Source organism: Lucilia cuprina, chromosome 2, assembly GCF_022045245.1.
Source record: "Lucilia cuprina isolate Lc7/37 chromosome 2, ASM2204524v1, whole genome shotgun sequence".
Taxonomy (NCBI): domain Eukaryota; kingdom Metazoa; phylum Arthropoda; class Insecta; order Diptera; family Calliphoridae; genus Lucilia; species Lucilia cuprina.
The window spans coordinates 15,896,085-15,914,714 of record NC_060950.1 but is presented as its reverse complement, the minus strand read 5'-3'; the positions used below and the strand labels follow the sequence as shown (position 1 = coordinate 15,914,714).

Genomic DNA, 18,630 nt, shown 5'->3' with positions numbered 1-18,630 from the left:
AAACTATATAGATTACTCTATAGTCAAGACTAAGAATACTCAATAGTCAAGACTATAGAATACTCTAGAGTCAAGACTATAGAATACTTTAGAGTCAAGACTATAGAAAACTCTAGAGTCAAGACTATAGAATACTCTAGAGTCAAGACTATAAAATACTCTATAGTTAAGACTATAGAATATTCTTTAATCAAAACTATATAGATTACTCTATAGTCAAGACTATAGAATACTCTAGAGTCAAGACTATAGAATACTTTAGAGTCAAGACTATAGAAAACTCTGGAGTCAAGACTATAGAATACTCTAGAGTCAAGACTATAAAATACTCTATAGTTAAGACTATAGAATACTCTATAGTCTAGCATATAGAATAATCTATATACTATAGCATACTAGAGTATACTATATATATTCTATAGTCAAGACTATAGGAGACTTTTTAGTCAAGCCTATAGAATACTCTATATACTATAAAATACTCTATAGTCTAGAGTCTAGACTATAGAATACTCTTTAGTCAAGACTATATAACACTCTATAGTCAAGACTATAAAATACTCTATAGTCAATACTATTGAATACTCTATAGTCAAGACTATAGAATACTCTACAGTCAAGACTATAGACTAATTTGTAGTCAAGAATAAATACTATTAGTAAACATTATAGTCAAAACTATAGATTAAAGTATAGTATAGACTACTTTATAGTAAAGATATAGACTATTTTGTATTAAGAATGTAGACTACTTAATACTCAAAACTAGAGACTACTCTATATTAAAGACTATAGATTATTCTGTATTCAAGATTATTAGCTACTTTATAGCCAAGTCTATACAGTACTATATACTCTGCAGTAGTCTATAAACATACTCGAGTAAACTATAGTCTTAAGACAATAGATTAGTTACTATAATACTATAGTATTGCTCATAGCATGCGTTTTACTCAAGACTGTAGATTAATCTATAGTCGACTCTATAGACACGACTATGTACTACTCTGTAGACAAGACTATAGACGACTCTATAGTTAAGACAGTAGGCTACTCTATAATACTATTAACTTTAGCACTATTGACTATAGAGAAATCTATGACCTGGCTATGGAGTAGTATGTAGTCTTCATTATAATCAAGTCTATGATCTTGACTATAGAGAAATCTATCGTTTTCACTACAGAGTAGTCTAGACTACATAGAAGTCTATGGTCTTGGCTATAGAGAAGTCTATAGTCTTGGATATAGAGAAATCTTAAGTCTTGACTATAGAGAAGTCTTGACTGTAGAGATGTCTATAGTTTTGACTGTAGAGAAGTCTATAGTCTTGACTGTAGAGATGTCTATAGTCTTGACTATAGAGAAGTCTAAGTCGTGACTATAGAGTAGTCTACAGTCTTGACTATTGAGAATTCTGTAGTCTATATACTATAGAAGAGTCTATAGTATAGACTTTAGAGAATTCTATAGTCTTCACTATAGAGAAGACTATAGTATTGACTATAGAGTAGTCCATAGTCTTGACTAAAAAGAAGTCTTTAGTATTAACTATAGAGTGTCTATAGTTTTGACTATGGAGAAGTCTATAGTCTAACGAAAAGTATTATAGTACATATTTAATTCCTTTTAAAAATCTACTTAAAATTGTTTATTGGGTTTGTAGTTTCATTTAACATATAATTTTAATACACACACATTGTATATTTATGACAAAAACTTTTACTTAACTATTTGGCTTTAAAAATTTCATTTAGATTAATTTTTAATTTTTTTATATTATCTTTATACTTAAAAATCTAACAAACAAAAAAAAAACAAAAATAATAAAATTTAAAAAAAAATAAAACCAATTACAATCTGATTTATACTCTTAATAAAGACCACAAATATGCTCATATTGTATATTATAATATATATGTATGTACGTTTGTGTGTAAGTAAAAATACAATTAAAAATACATATGGTTAAAAATTTAATTTAATTTAAATTATTAATTATAACAAACAAACAAATAAACTATGCATGTATACCACAAAATATTTGTTATGATTAAAAATATATTTATGTAAAATATATATTTATTATTACTTTATTGTTTAATTTATTTAATTAATATTTATTGTTGTTTTTCATTATTTTTCTTCTTGTTTTTTTTAATTTTTTTGCTAAAAATGGTTTACATTCTTTGGTTTTACTACTACTTTTTAAAATGTGTTTAATAAAAAGGGATGTTATTATAATTTTTAATTTTTCATAAAATTAAATTTATTAAAAATATTTGTTTTATTTAATTAAATTTTTGTTAAAAACAAAATTGGTCCTTTGGTTGTAAATGTTATCTTTTTATTAAGGGCTAAAGGCACTCAAATTACTTCTTTTTCATTTTCAAATACTTAAATATTTAAAATATTTTTTTCAATAAATTTTCCTTGTTAGTACATAGTTAGTTCTTTTATAAACTAATAAGGCTTGGCCGCATCTTTAGAACGTTTCAATTGCACCTTTAAACGTTTTGTGCCGATTTGAAAGCCATGCATGGCTTGTATGGCAGCGGAGGCTGATAGCGGATTATCGTAGGATACGAAACCGAAACATTTGGACAGATTTGTTTGTTTATCGATAAATACTTTGGCAGATAAAACATTACCAAAAGGTAGAAATGTTGAAGCGAGATCAGTATCGGTGAATTCCTGAGGTAGATGGTAAATAAATAAATTACTGCCTTCGGGTCCTATAAAATAAAAAAATAAAATAATAGATAATATATCTAAGTAATGACTTAAAAAGTTGAGAATATATAAGATAAATAAATGTAATTGACTGATCAAGGTTAATCATAGATCTGTCCGTAGACTCATCTGACACATGGTTTTGACTACAGATCTCTCTCTATAAACCAAGTTAAAGTTAAAACTATAGGTCGGTATTATTTCAACTATAGTCGAGATTATAAAATGATCTCTAGCTAAAGCTGTATACTGATTTATACATAAGATTATAAAATGCTTCTAAGTAATGCTACGTAATATAAACTAATCTATAGCCGATATAGTTTGATATATTGTCATGACTATAAACTGATCTGCAGTCACGACTATAGAATGATCTCTAGTTAGGTCTATTAAGTGATCTATAGGTAAGATTATAGACTGATCTATAGTCAAGTCTATAGACTGATCTATAGTCAAGACTATAGACTGATCTATAGTCAAGACTATAGACTGATCTATAGTCAAGACTATAGACTGATCTATAGTCAAGACTATTAGGTGATTTATAGTCCAGACTATAGGGTGATTCTCCAATCTTATCTATAAGCTATGAGTGAAGAATATAATTGATCTATGAGCAAGTTTGCAGACTAAATTATACTAATTTCTATACAACGAATATAAAAAGACTATTAACTGTTTTATAGTCGCGACTAAAGCCTGATCTATAGTGAAAACCAAAGTCACTGCTATAGTCTGATCTATAGTCACAACTATGGACTGATCTATAGCACCAACTATAGACTAATCTATAGTCAAGACTATATAAACTAAACACTTATCTATAGTTAAAACTATAAACTAATCTATTTTCAAATTTGTGATATTATAGCTTATTGTCTGATCTATAAAGCAATATATAGCGAATCTATAGTCTACAGTTCAATAGGAAACATTAATTTAAAATTTACTCATATATTTTTTCTCTTTAAATACAATTTTTTAACAATTTAAAAATGCTCCCTTTTCATTTCCTTGAAATTTTTAATTAATTTTCCATGTTAGCCTTTTTTTCAAATAAAATTTATCAAATAAATTCATGTCCCTTAGGTCCAGGTATAAAAATTATTATTAAAATTTTAATTTTGTTCTGTTCGTTTTTTCTTCCAACATATTTTTCAATTCATAAATATGAAAATAACAAAAGATTTCCAACAACAAGAGAAAAAAACACGAACGAAACAAAATCAAATATAAACTAACCTTCAATTTGTTTGCCAGCTACTCCTGCGGCGGCTGCCTGTAGTGCTGATGCCGTTAGGGGTGCTGTTGCTGCAGCAGCATAAGCACCATTGGTCAATGGATTAAGTGTTGGAGCGTATGGTGATGTAAGAGCCTCAGCGCCAGTCCCTAAATGGAAAAATATAATAAAAACATGAGATAGAGAAAAAAAACACACATACACATAAACATTTTCAATAAATTTATTTTTATTAACATTTTGTAAAGAAATTAAAAAAAAGAAGTAAGGAAAAAAACACTTGTAATACACAATTATAAGGTGGTTGTGGGGGTTGTTATACCCAAAATAATTATGTAGTCATTTGTTTGAAATCCAAAAAAAACGTATGTTTAAATACCTACACACTTTAGAGTAGACATTTAAACTTACATAAAAACACTTATATGTATGTTGTTTAGCAGGAAATACTGGGAAACAAAATGAACATTAAATAACTTAAATACACATAAACAAATAAGGTTGTGTAGATTAAACAAAAGAAACAAAAAATTAAAACAACAAGGGACAAATGAAAAATAACCAGGTTTCTATTGGGAAAATGCTTACATACGAAATGACATACATATGTACATACATAGGGCAAAGGGTTATTTAAATTGCACATACATACACACAGAAAAAAGATCGATTGGAAATCGGTTAGCATGATAAATATTTAGTTAAATTAATTAAAATTCTATCGCTGTTATTAAAAATCTGTAAAATTAACTAATTTTCTATATTCAGTACTAAAAAACCATAATTATAAACGAATTGTGGTGTTAACAATTTCCATATCAGTAATTTGAACTGAATTGTATCGGTTATTAATTATTTTTGTGAATTCTGTAAAAGAAACCGATTTTTATTTAGAATTGAAACGTCAGAACATCAAATATTAGTCGTTGCAACTGAAAAATAGTGAAAGTAAAAAATATTGGGCACTGCAACCAATTATTAATGGAAACAATTATTTAAAATTAAATGATGATTAAAGGAACCAATTTCGATGTTCACAACCAATAAGTTGGTAATTTTAGATGACGTACATAAAAATAAATAAAATAAAATGAATTTATTTTTAATAAAAAGACAAATTACATTTGAGGATAAATAAATACGGAAAGATCGGATATAAAAGGTAATGTTAAATATGTTTTATATCTCCTAATCTATTTTGTGTTATTTTCTATTAGTTTTCTTAATTTTATAGCTGCGGAAAGCTAGTACTCCTTTGGGCATGTTAGACATGTTAGGATAAAGAACAAAATCCCCAGCACATAAACATCAAATTTTCATCAATCATCAAATAATATATATATATATACGTTTTGTAAGTTTATACAAATTCATATTTTATTGTAAATATTTTAAATAAAATGAAATATATTTTAAAAATACACATAATCCACAAATTAGGTTTTAATAAATAATAATTTCAGTTGTAAATACCAATAATTTCAATCCTGATTACCGAATAATAATCAAAAATAGTTGTGTACTCCATATATTCAATAAGAGTAACCGAATTTTACAATAATTACAATCGAATAAAGGTATAGTTGTGAGAACCGACTGAATTCGATTGGAAACAAATTCGGTTATCACAACGAATCTGTTTTCTCTGTGTATATACAGACACAAATTAATATAAGTATCCTGTACAGTGGATGACATATTGTGACGCTGAGGAAAAATCATAAAGATTTACTCTTAATTAAACAATACTAACTCTATTAACAGGATTTAATCCTTATCCGGTCACAACTGGATTACACAAACTTTTACCAAAATAATACTTCTAGAAAAGCCTTTTTTATAAATGCATAAACAATAAAGGTCAAAGGTTTCTATTAAAAGTCCATATTTGTAAAAAGTTATTTTCTTTTTCCGTCCAAAATTTTGAATTTGTGCTTTTTTTCCACTCACTGTAAAATTATGAATGTTTATGTGTCTATATGTAATTGTATGTTTTTATGCGGTACTTGTTTTAATTTGTATGAACTTTTTTTCTAATTATACAAATACAAGTGTATAATAATTTAACTTCTTTTATTTATATCCATCTCTTGTTTGTACAAAAAAAAAAAAAACAAAAACAAATAACACAACTCAACACATACTAAATCAAATGCTCATGTACATTAGGAGGGCTTTAATTATTTAGAACATAAAACATATATGAATGTATAGTCGGGAATGACTGACCATGATACTTAAGTATATTACAGACTGACTAACGGACAAAAAAGGCAGTCAGACAGAGAGACAGACAGACAGATATAACTAAATCGACTGTGAAAGTGATTTGCCATAGTAGCCTCGTTGCGGAATGACAGGCAATATAGACTCAAGTCTAAAACCAATAAAAGGGGGATAAACCCAACATCAGGTGAAATCAATCTTTCGAATATACCGGAAGATGACCAGCCTTTTGAAGCCATGAAAGTTTGCATTATTTAAAAAGCAATCCCCCACATCTAATGATCCATTCCAATGCATTTCTCATCCTCTTTAAACTACACTACTGAAATGGACCTGTTGTTTCGGCAACAGCACCTAGAGGTATATTTGGTTGCCTGAAGTACCCAACAAAATTGATCAGGATCACTCATTTATAACTTTGATCTATGTGACAAAGGATGTAGGAATTTCCAAAGTCAACTGAACCCAACCCGAAGATCTTCTCCAAAGCGTAAAAATTCATAATTAATCAGTACTAATTTCCAATATATGGAGACTTTTCCGATCTTTCATCAATTTTCGCATGAGTTCCATTCCCATGATCATAAAGATTACCATTGAACGCTAACCTGAAAATTTCCCAGCATGTACCGGTGTCCCATTACACAACCGGTAAGAAATATCGGCCAATTCGTAGATGCCGAATGAACTACAACAAACTCACAAGCCAGTAATAGTCCTGCGCGCAACTGGACACCCATAGTATTAGATTGACTGGTTAGACCCCATGCCAAATCATTCAAAGGCTAAGTCGAGGATACAGTTGACATCGCCAGTTTATAGTACCGGCAAACTAGAGGTACTGTTAGTACATCTCCACCTCGGGATAGCAATAACACCAAAGAGGCGATTTCACTAAGGTAACATGCCCCCGGAGTGAGAAAGGACAGTAAGACGGGCATAGCTAAATCGACATAGAAAGTCGATCGGTACACTTTAAAGTGAATGTGGAACTAATATTTGTGGATACTACAAACATCAGCACAAACACATACATAGTAGTGTAGGGTATAAAAAAATCTATATCAACAGTATTTTAATGATGCCAGTCTGCTTTGTATCACATTCTCAGACTGGGCTAAAAGTCTCTAAGATAGGACAATGATTTTTGAAATGTCTGCTTTTCCTCCAGTACAAAACCATTTCAAGTGCCAAACAGACAGAAAGACAGATGATCAGATGGATAAAGCAAACTCAACTCAGAAAGTGATTCTGAACGGATTGGTATACTATTAGGTAAGTTTAGCACCAATATTTTTAGGTGTTACAAACGTCAGCATAAACACATATGTAATAGTGCATAGTATAAATAAACGATATAACCACAGATAAATCATGCTGTCACTCTACTTAGTATCACATTCCCATGGGCTAAAAGTCACTAAGATAAAATATTGATTATAGAAAGTACTATTTTTTCTTCAGAATTCAAAAATCTTATTACAAGAGCCAACCTAATCTATAATATTGTAAATACACTAACTCATCTACGAGCCAACAGCACTAAAACAAAAGAAACAAACTTATATAAAAAGAAAACTTAAAAAACAACAATTTTAAGCATCTCTTTGGGAATGTTTGAGTGTGAGATACAAAATTTTCAAATTTCATATTCTTTTGTATGAAAATATCAGCAAAAAAATATTACACAAAAGGATTTAAAATTGGCGTTCAGTTGCATAAAAGGTTGTATATATTATTTAAAAAAAAATTACATTTTTTGCACTACTCATGCAATATATATTTTTTCTTATTTTACTTTACATTGTTGTATTGTTGTTTTTAATTGAGGTGCTTGAATAAATAAATAAAAAAAATTTATATGTGATTTTTTTTCAGGAATATTTTATAATCACGAAAAATTCAAAAGAACTCGACGTGTTGTTGATATTTATGTACAGCACAGGTATTTTAAAAATAAAATAAAGAAATATATATAAAAACTGGAAAAAAATAAAACCAAAACCACAAAGTTAAGCGAATAAATTACTATGAATATTTTATTTTTTTAAACGAAACTTTTATTAATAAAAACAGCCCCTTAGAAAACTAAAATTAAAAAAATTTTAAAAAAAATGGCTATAAATATACAATATTCCCCCAATTTTCTCTGTTAATTTATAACTAAAAAAAACTTTCTAGTTAAATTTTTAAAATTTAAATAAAATTTTAAACTTAACATTTTTATATTCCTGCCATCAAAGTTAAATTCATATAAAACTCAACCAAGGTATTTTTTTCATTTAATCTGAAAATCTTTTGACAAATGTTTTAGAAAAAAAAACAGATTTTTTTTTTAATTCCACTTCACTAACACCTGACTAAAGCTGGGGTTGCCACTAAAACAAAAGACATCAAAACATTCAAAACATACTGTTCTTCCTATGCTGTAAATATTTACCAACAAAGTTTTCTATCACAAAAACAAACTACAAAAAAAGTCAATGTTCATGATTAAATAAACAAATCTTTATGGGTTTTATTCTATACCCACACATCCGTTCAACAAATCCTCATGTATGGACTGAAAGTCAACTTTAATAATCGGGGAAAAAATCCCAACCAACTCACAACGACCAAGAGTAACCATCAATGACACAACATATACATATGTACATACAATCTCAAACTTTTACTCCTACATTTCAACTGGTAACTGACTAAATAATAAAAACAACAACAATAACAGCAAATAAAAAATCAAATCAAATCTAAAATTTTGTTTTAAAAACCGATGCATGTAGGTGGTATACCTACATACACACATACATATGTAGAGTCTATTTAAAGTTTTTTAACTGTAAAAAATAAATAAGAGAAAAAAGAAAATTTTAGTGAAAATCCAAACATATTCACACACATGAAAAAAATAATTTTTAGCTTTAAAACAGAACTGAACTACAACTGAACTAGAACTGAACTAGAACTTAACTAGAACTTAACTAGAACTTAACTTGAACTTAACTAGAACTGAACTAGAACTGAACTAGAACTGAACTAGAACTGAACTAGAACTGAACTAGAACTGAACTAGAACTAAACTAGAACTGAACTAGAACTGAACTAGAACTGAACTAGAACTGAACTAGAACTGAACTAGAACTGAACTAGAACTGAACTAGAACTGAACTAGAACTGAACTAGAACTGAACTAGAACTGAACTAGAACTGAACTAGAACTGAACTAGAACTGAACTAGAACTGAACTAGAACTGAACTAGAACTGAACTAGAACTGAACTAGAACTGAACTAGAACTGAACTAGAACTGAACTAGAACTGAACTAGAACTGAACTAGAACTGAACTAGAACTGAACTAGAACTGAACTAGAACTGAACTAGAACTGAACTAGAACTGAACTAGAACTGAACTAGAACTGAACTAGAACTGAACTAGAACTGAACTAGAACTGAACTAGAACTAGAACTGAACTAGAACTGAACTAGAACTGAACTAGAACTGAACTAAAACTGAACTCGAACTGAACTAGAACTGAACTAGAACTGAACTAGAACTGAACTAGAACTGAACTAGAACTGAACTAGAACTGAACTAGAACTGAACTAGAACTGAACTAGAACTGAACTAGAACTGAACTAGAACTGAACTAGAACTGAACTAGAACTGAACTAGAACTGAACTAGAACTGAACTAGAACTGAACTAGAACTGAACTAGAACTGAACTAGAACTGAACTAGAACTGAACTAGAACTGAACTAGAACTGAACTAGAACTGAACTAGAACTGAACTAGAACTGAACTAGAACTGAACTAGAACTGAACTAGAACTGAACTAGAACTGAACTAGAACTGAACTAGAACTGAACTAGAACTGAACTAGAACTGAACTAGAACTGAACTAGAACTGAACTAGAACTGAACTAGAACTGAACTAGAACTGAACTAGAACTGAACTAGAACTGAACTAGAACTGAACTAGAACTGAACTAGAACTGAACTAGAACTGAACTAGAACTGATCTAGAACTGAACTAGAACTGAACTAGAACTGAACTAGAATGAACTAGAACTGAACTAGAACTGAACTAGAACTGAACTAGAACTGAACTAGAACTGAACTAGAACTGAACTAGAACTGAACTAGAACTGAACTAGAACTGAACTAGAACTGAACTAGAACTGAACTAGAACTGAACTAGAACGAACTAGAACTGAACTAGAACTGAACTAGAACTGAACTAGAACTGAACTAGAACTGAACTAGAACTGAACTAGAACTGAACTAGAACTGAACTAGAACTGAACTAGAACTGAACTAGAACTGAACTAGAACTGAACTAGAACTGAACTAGAACTGAACTAGAACTGAACTAGAACTGAACTAGAACTGAACTAGAACTGAACTAGAACTGAACTAAAACTGAACTAGAACTGAACTAGAACTGAACTAGAACTGAACTAGAACTGAACTAGAACTGAACTAGAACTGAACTAGAACTGAACTAGAACTGAACTAGAATGGAACTAGAACTGAACTAGAACTGAGCTAGAACTGAACTAGAACTGAACTAGAACTGAACTAGAATTGATCTAGAATTGATCTAGAATTGAACTAGAACTGAACTAGAACTGAACTAGAACTGAACTAGAACTGAACTAGAACTGAACTAGAACTGAACTAGAACTAAATTTAGTGCCATTGCTGTATTTATGAAAAATTAATAATATTGTACACTTTTTTTAAATTTATTAATTGAACATAGATTTAGCGTTGTTCTAGCGATGTTACTATGTTTTTTTAGAATTTTTGTTGTTGTTTTATTTCTAATAAAAATTCAAAATCATTTGGTTGTTTTCAGTTCAAAAAAGTTCAAACTGAAAATAAAACAAGTTCTATAAACGACTAAAATGAAAACAAAAAATCTTATATTGTTTAAAGTCCCCCTGTTATAAAAAGTTAAATCACAGACAAATTCATATACAAGGAAAGAGAGAAAAAAAGTTTAAAAAACATATTGTTGTTATTCATTTTTTCATGAACAAAAATTTTGTTTTTATTGTTGTTGTTTATGAATATTTTCCTTTTTTCTGGCATTTTTTTATTGTCACCATATCCTGTCGTTGTTGTTTATTGCCAAAGAATATCATTGTTTCGTTTAGCAATTTTGTCATATTTTATTAAAACTCGAAAAACAGCAGCAACAAAATGTTTTTTGATTTTCATCTTTGTAGAGAATTTTGTGTTTCTTTTATTTTGTTTTTCAAATATTTTCATTTATTACATCCATTCAATGGCTTGTGTTGTTTGTTGTCTTTTTACAATGAAACGTAAAAAAACATGGCAAAAAATATATTTAATAAAAAAAGAAGAAAAATAAAAAAATTTTGTACTTTGATATTTAACAGTTTGCAGATTATTATCCTTTATATACACAGAGTTTATTGTTTACTTTTTTATTTATTCGTTTGTCCCTTCTATGACGAACATAGAACTGAACTAGAATTGATCTAGAATTGATCTAGAATTGAACTAGAACTGAACTAGAACTGAACTAGAACTGAACTAGAACTGAACTAGAACTGAACTAGAACTGAACTAGAACTAAATTTAGTGCCATTGCTGTATTTATGAAAAATTAATAATATTGTACACTTTTTTTAAATTTATTAATTGAACATAGATTTAGCGTTGTTCTAGCGATGTTACTATGTTTTTTTAGAATTTTTGTTGTTGTTTTATTTCTAATAAAAATTCAAAATCATTTGGTTGTTTTCAGTTCAAAAAAGTTCAAACTGAAAATAAAACAAGTTCTATAAACGACTAAAATGAAAACAAAAAATCTTATATTGTTTAAAGTCCCCCTGTTATAAAAAGTTAAATCACAGACAAATTCATATACAAGGAAAGAGAGAAAAAAGTTTAAAAAACATATTGTTGTTATTCATTTTTTCATGAACAAAATTTTTGTTTTTATTGTTGTTGTTTATGGAAATATTTTCCTTTTTTTCTGGCATTTTTTTTATTGTCACCATATCCTGTCGTTGTTGTTTATTGCCAAAGAATATCATTGTTTCGTTTAGCAATTTTGTCATATTTTTTAAAACTCGAAAAACAGCAGCAACAAAATGTTTTTTGATTTTCATCTTTTGTAGAGAATTTTTGTGTTTCTTTTATTTTGTTTTTCAAATATTTTCATTTATTACATTCCATTCAATGGCTTGTGTTGTTTGTTGTCTTTTTACAATGAAACGTAAAAAAACATGGCAAAAAATATATTTATTAAAAAAAGAAGAAAAATAAAAAAATTTTGTACTTTGATATTTAACAGTTTGCAGATTATTATCCTTTATATACACAGAGTTTATTGTTTACTTTTTTATTTATTCGTTTGTCCTTTTTCTATGACGAACATATTTTTTAATATGAAACCATTGAAGAGAGTGTTGAATGGATGCATGTCGACAGAAGAAAACCTTTAAAGAATATCTTATTTAAAAAATTAAAAATTAATTGGTGTATGTTCATCTATATAAATTAAATCCGAAATTAAAAAAAAAATAAAATTTCAGCAAACAATGGCGTTGTTTAACAAATGTTCCCAATATAACCTCAAAATTTAACATACTCAACTAAATTGTAGCTCTTAAATACGTTTATTAAAATTTTAACAATAAATTTGTTTGATACGAAACATGCAAAAATAAAATAGCAGTAAATATCAAAAGAATTTTCGTATTAAAATTGAATATGAAAAATTTTATTATCAACAAGAATCTGGATATTAGTCCTTGTAAAGCTTAATTTCTAGACTTTACTTTATTAGCAAAATTTTTTTATAACATATAAACTGTTTAATGTCATATTTTTATAGGTCATTGACTTTGACTTTAAATCAGCAAAACCTCATCAAGATATATTACTTGTTAGAAAGGGTACAGCCGCAGTATATAATTTAGTTATTCCTTGTGAGTTACACAAGGAATAACTAAAACAATACATTTTCATTTTACTATAATAATTTACAAAATTTTCCTTAAAATATTTAAAATGTTTGCATAATTGTTAAGATTTTTAGAAACTAGACTTAATTTCCTTTAGATATGTCATATCTAAAAGCTTACTTGACTCTAGAAAAAGTCCAGCAAATGGCCTTTACATCTTCGTTAAAGAAAAACAATGCTTACTATGCGGTTCTCATAATTCCATGTACCATGCTTACTAATGATTGTTACCGCATGTGTTGTTATTGTATTTATGCATATTATTACGCAACAGTTATGATACGGTATTCAGCAAAAGGTGATTCTTTGGCGAAAGGAATAATAAAGCGTAAAGTCTTTTAGGGCTATAAAGTTTTAAGCGATAATAGCAAAAAGCTTAATGAGTATATATTGCCTTCGTCATTTCGTTAGAAACATATTAAATTATTGATCGTTTTAAAGTTTATATATTCTTATTAGATTCTAAGACGATATCGACATAACTAAGATGAAACTTGAACACAATTTAACTAGAACTGAACTAGAACTGAATTAGAACTGAACTAGAACTGAACTAGAATTGAACTAGAACTGAACTAGAACTGAACTAGAACTGAACTAGAACTGAACTAGAACTGAACTAGAACTGAACTAGAACTGAACTAGAACTGAACTAGAACTGAACTAGAACTGAACTAGAACTGAACTAGAACTGAACTAGAACTGAACTAGAACTGAACTAGAACTGAACTAGAACTGAACTAGAACTGAACTAGAACTGAACTAGAACTGAACTAGAACTGAACTAGAACTGAACTAGAACTGAACTAGAACTGAACTAGAACTGAACTAGAATTGAACTAGAACTGAACTACAACTGAACCACAACTGAACTAGAACTGAACTACAACTAAACTAGAACTTAGCTAGTCTCTCGATTAAAACGAAGAACTTAAACCCTTCTAACATACTTTATGAGAATAGTGTCAAAGTTAAAAATTTCTTTAGAGATCATAAATGATCATAAAGCTATTAATTTATTTTAATCAGTTGGAATAATTGCTACATGCTTTAGTTTTAAGACCAGCAATTTGCTATTATGTATTTTATCGTATTTTACCTAAGCGGCTTTAAATGCTGTAAACCTGTTATCAAACTTGAAATTTGCACAATTTTCAAATTTGTATCTGCTTTGTTATATTTTTTAAAAAATTAAGTTGCACATTATATATGTATATAAAAAGGACATTTAGGGAAAAGGAAAAGAAAAATTAAAAAAGAGGAGATAAAAATACTATTAATTAGCTTTAAAAGCATGCAATACTAAAAGGGGGTGCATTAACTAATTACACACTTAAAAACACAAATACAATTACAAACAAATAAAACTATTAAATGTTTAGCAAAAGTCATTTAATTAAAAACTAAAATTGAGAAAAAATATAAAAAGTGTACTTACATAAAGCGTGATGATGACCAGTGGGACCAGCAGCAGCAAAATGTGCAGCTAATGAGGGGGGTGTAGCGGCGGCCATAGACATTTGATGAGCAGCGGTTAGTTGAGCCATATGAGCTTGATGCTGTTGTTGCTGCTGATGATGATGATGTACCTGCTGTTGCTGATGAACCTGGGCCGCATTGAATGTAAGAGCCTGAGAAGTGGGCACTCCATGATGCTGGCTAGAAGTACCTTGAGTAACATGAGCGGACTGTACTGTGCCGGGATTCAAAGAGGCTAAGGTAACCAGATTTTGCATGGAAATTGGGGTGGCCAATAGTCCGTTGCCAGGAGTAGGGTTGTTGGTGGCAGCGGCGACTGCCGAGGCCGATAATGAAGCAGCTGTGGTACTATGATCCGGTGGGAAATTTAGTCCTGATTTTTTATCCATTTTTTTTATTTTATATTTTTTTGTATGTATTTTTTTAAGGAATTTTTGAATTGTGTTTTTTGATGGTTTAAGGTTTATATATAGTTTTGTTTTTTTTTATACATGACCACACAATCAAGTCAATCATAGACATACCAAAAAATGTATTTTGAACGAATATAAAAAAACATAGAAGAAAACACACACCCAATTGGATTATTTACATTTACAAATAAATTAAATAAAAAATCAAAAATAATAATAAAAAATAAACAATAATAATAAAAAAAATTTCCTTTTCCTTCTGAGTATTTGCAAAAAAGTGATAATTTTGTAAGTAAATTACCAGCAATATTATTAATAAGTTGTCAATAATCTTTGTAGAAAATATTTAATTAAATATTGCTGTTCTAGTATTGTTCTAGTTGTGTTCTAATTCTGTTCTAGTTCTGTTCTAGTTCTGTTCTAGTTCTGTTCTAGTTCGTTCTAGTTTGTTCTAGTTCTGTTCTAATTCTGTTCTAGTTCTGTTCTAGTTCTGTTCTAGTTCTGTTCTAGTTCTGTTCTAGTTCTGTTCTAGTTCTGTTCTAGTTCTGTTCTAGTTCTGTTCTAGTTCTGTTCTAGTTCTGTTCTAGTTCTGTTCTAGTTCTGTTCTAGTTCTGTTCTAGTTCTGTTCTAGTTCTGTTCTAGTTCTAGTTCAGTTGTAGTTCTGTTCTTGTTCTGTTCTAGTTCTGTTGTATATCTATTTTAGTTCTGTTCTAGTGCAGCACAAGTTCTGTACTAGATCTGTTCTAATTCTGTTGTAGTTCTATGTGGATTTTGAAAAATGTTCAAGACAAATGCAATTTCTGATTAGTTTTTTTTCGAAAAGTTAAAAGGAAATCTTTTTTAAATAAACATATACATACAAAACAACATAATAATACAAAATCAAAGTAAAATCAAGGCAATAAATCAAAATTAAACACAAAAAAAATATTTAAATTAAAAAATAATTATTCAACGTTTACTGTTTGTTTTATGCAAAAATAGAAAAAATGCTGTTAGACAAAGTAAAACAAAATTTAGTTTGATTTTTCAACTAAAATACATTAAAAGTTTAAAATTTTTTAATAAATAATGCTGCAGTTTTTAGAAGTTTATTTAGCCAAATATAGATTTTTTTCAATTTAAAAGGCATTTTAGTTTAATTACTTAATTAGCAAAATTTAAGTAGAATGTAATTTATATAGAATTTAATTATAATTGCAATTTGTGTATATAAGATAGAATTTTACATAGAACATGAGATAGATAGAATACACAACACGCACACATTTACTTGGTAAAACTGACATTTAGTTTGAATGTTTACAGGGTACGAGAGAGAAACGTAAATTTGTTTGACACATGCTAACAAAACTTAAAACTAAAATAAACTAACACGAACAGTTGTTGTTTAAACTATTAACAAAATTTGTTAATTATCAGTTTTATTAAGTCCGTATGAAATGCAAATGTTTCGTATTGTTTAAGATGATTTAAAGTAGTGCCCTGAAGTAGGCAATATATAATTGGAACATTTAGTTGATCAAGCATACAAGATCTGTTTTCCCTAAAATATACTTTAGTTTTTATGATATTTTGTTACATTTTTCAAATTAAAAGCAGCTATTTAAGATAATTATTTCTATGAAATATTTGAAATTGTAAATTAATAGTAAATTATATATTCATTTAAAAAATTTCTTTTTACAAAAACATTTTTCAAGTGATTAAACACGCATAACAACTCTTACAAGAATAAATGAACTTAAGCAGCAAAGATTTTGTTTATACTGATGCACGTTGAAGAACCACCACCTCCATTGCCGCCTTTGTTTACCTTGTGGAAAGTATTTTATGTAGAAAAGAAGGAAGTAAACAAAGAAATGTTGGGTTCTTTTTGTTGATTTTCTATTCATGTTTTGTTTTAACAATTCGTTTTTCAGTTTGCATTTTTGTACATTTTTGCATCGTCAGAAATTCTTTTTATAGTTTAGTACTTCAAAGGAGTTTTTGTATGTACTTTGTCCATTGTGGCATATTTACACAGAAAAAGATTATTGGGCTGTTAACATATAGCAGACAAATTTTGAGCTTTAACATTGTAAAAGAGATCATTAAACCGCAATTTAAATTGTAATTGACATTGAAAATATGTATATGCCATTAAAAATTGGTTTATTACTGATTTAGGGGTTTGATCATTTTCTCCGTGTAGATGTATTTTACGATCAGTCTCTTTTAATAATATACCCTTACATATGTTTAACTACCAAGCCCAACAGGTAAATTTAAAATGCTTAGTTTCTCCTTCTTACTTCCATTGTTCTCGAGAACAACTTTGTGAGTTTTTTCTCAAAGTTCATGTAAAATGTTAAGGGCCCGCAGAAAATTTTTCTTGTTATTTATATTTTTTCGTGCACTTTCCGCCTTAAAAGTAAAATTATTTTCTTTAATTTTCTTAAACAAGAATTTTAGTTGAGAATAAAACAAAAAACAAACTTTTAAGAAGAAAATAACTAATTCAAGAAATTGTGGTAATACTTTTAATTTTATCGTAAAGTTGTTTAGAGTTATATTTTCTATAGTTAAATTTTAGTTTAGTTCTAGTTCAGTTTTAGTTCAGTTCTAGTTCAGTTCTAGTTCAGATCTAGTTCAGTTCTAGTTCAGTTCTAGTTCAGTTCTAGTTCAGTTCTAGTTCAGTTCTAGTTCAGTTCTAGTTCAGTTCTAGTTCAGTTCTAGTTCAGTTCTAGTTCAGTTCTAGTTCAGTTCTAGTTCAGTTCTAGTTCAGTTCTAGTTCAGTTCTAGTTCAGTTCTAGTTCAGTTCTAGTTCAATTCTAGTTCAGTTCTGCATATGTACTTAGTTCGGTTCAACATAGTTCAGTACTATTTCAGATATAATTCTGCAATAACTGGTTCAGTTCAATCTCATAGTAAAAACAATTATTTGAGGAACATATTTTGTGATCTGTAGATGTTTGTATATATTTAACATTTATATCCCGATATTTACAAAAAAATTAAATAAATTTGTATTATTAAAATACATACATACATACTTTTGTTATCAGGTGCTTTTCCATATTTAGAATTTGGAGTAAAGTTTATTTTATTCTCCGTTTTAATCATGGGTGCTCATACTACTGTTGCTTTAAGTCTAAAAATAAATTTTGTTTTCGTTTCCATAAACCGATTGTAATAAATATACATGTAGAGTATGTATGTATATGATTGTGTATATTGTATGGATAAGATTTTGTTATTGTAAATTGTATTGGATTTTTTGCACATTCACCAGTTAGAATAACGATGACTAAAGAAATCAGTTGTATGTAGTACCTATCTGTGAGTATGTTTTAGCAGAAAAGTTCTATGTGTTATATTACACATTCTTTGTTCAAATTACGTTAAAACTATGTTACGTATCAGCATTTAGACGCAATGACGCCATCAGCCTCCGTGGCGCAATTGGCTAGCGCGTTCGGCTGTTAACCGAAAGGTTGGTGGTTCGAGCCCACCCGGGGGCGAATATATATTTTATTTATACATTTAATATA

General features: G+C 28.7%; 1 protein-coding gene and 1 non-coding gene across 5 annotated transcripts in view; one reads left to right on the top strand and one right to left on the bottom strand.

Annotated features, from left to right (window-relative positions):
* Positions 1-2,093: 2,093 nt before the first annotated feature.
* Positions 2,094-18,630, bottom strand: part of LOC111679700 (CUGBP Elav-like family member 1) — a 136,737-nt gene continuing 120,200 nt past the window's right edge. For 2 of the 4 annotated variants that reach the window (XM_046947630.1, XM_046947637.1), the window contains exons 5-7: positions 14,644-15,057; positions 3,979-4,125; positions 2,094-2,735 (exon numbers count right to left, since the gene is read on the bottom strand). In XM_046947630.1, coding sequence (XP_046803586.1) covers positions 2,464-2,735; positions 3,979-4,125; positions 14,644-15,057 — 833 coding nt within the window. In that variant the 3' untranslated portion in view covers positions 2,094-2,463. The remainder of the gene's footprint in view (positions 2,736-3,978; positions 4,126-14,643; positions 15,058-18,630) is intronic. The other 2 variants (XM_023441304.2, XM_046947643.1) reach the window with 2 other exon arrangements.
* Trnan-guu lies at positions 18,527-18,600 on the top strand. The gene has a single exon. It is a non-coding gene; the product is annotated as a tRNA-Asn (tRNA).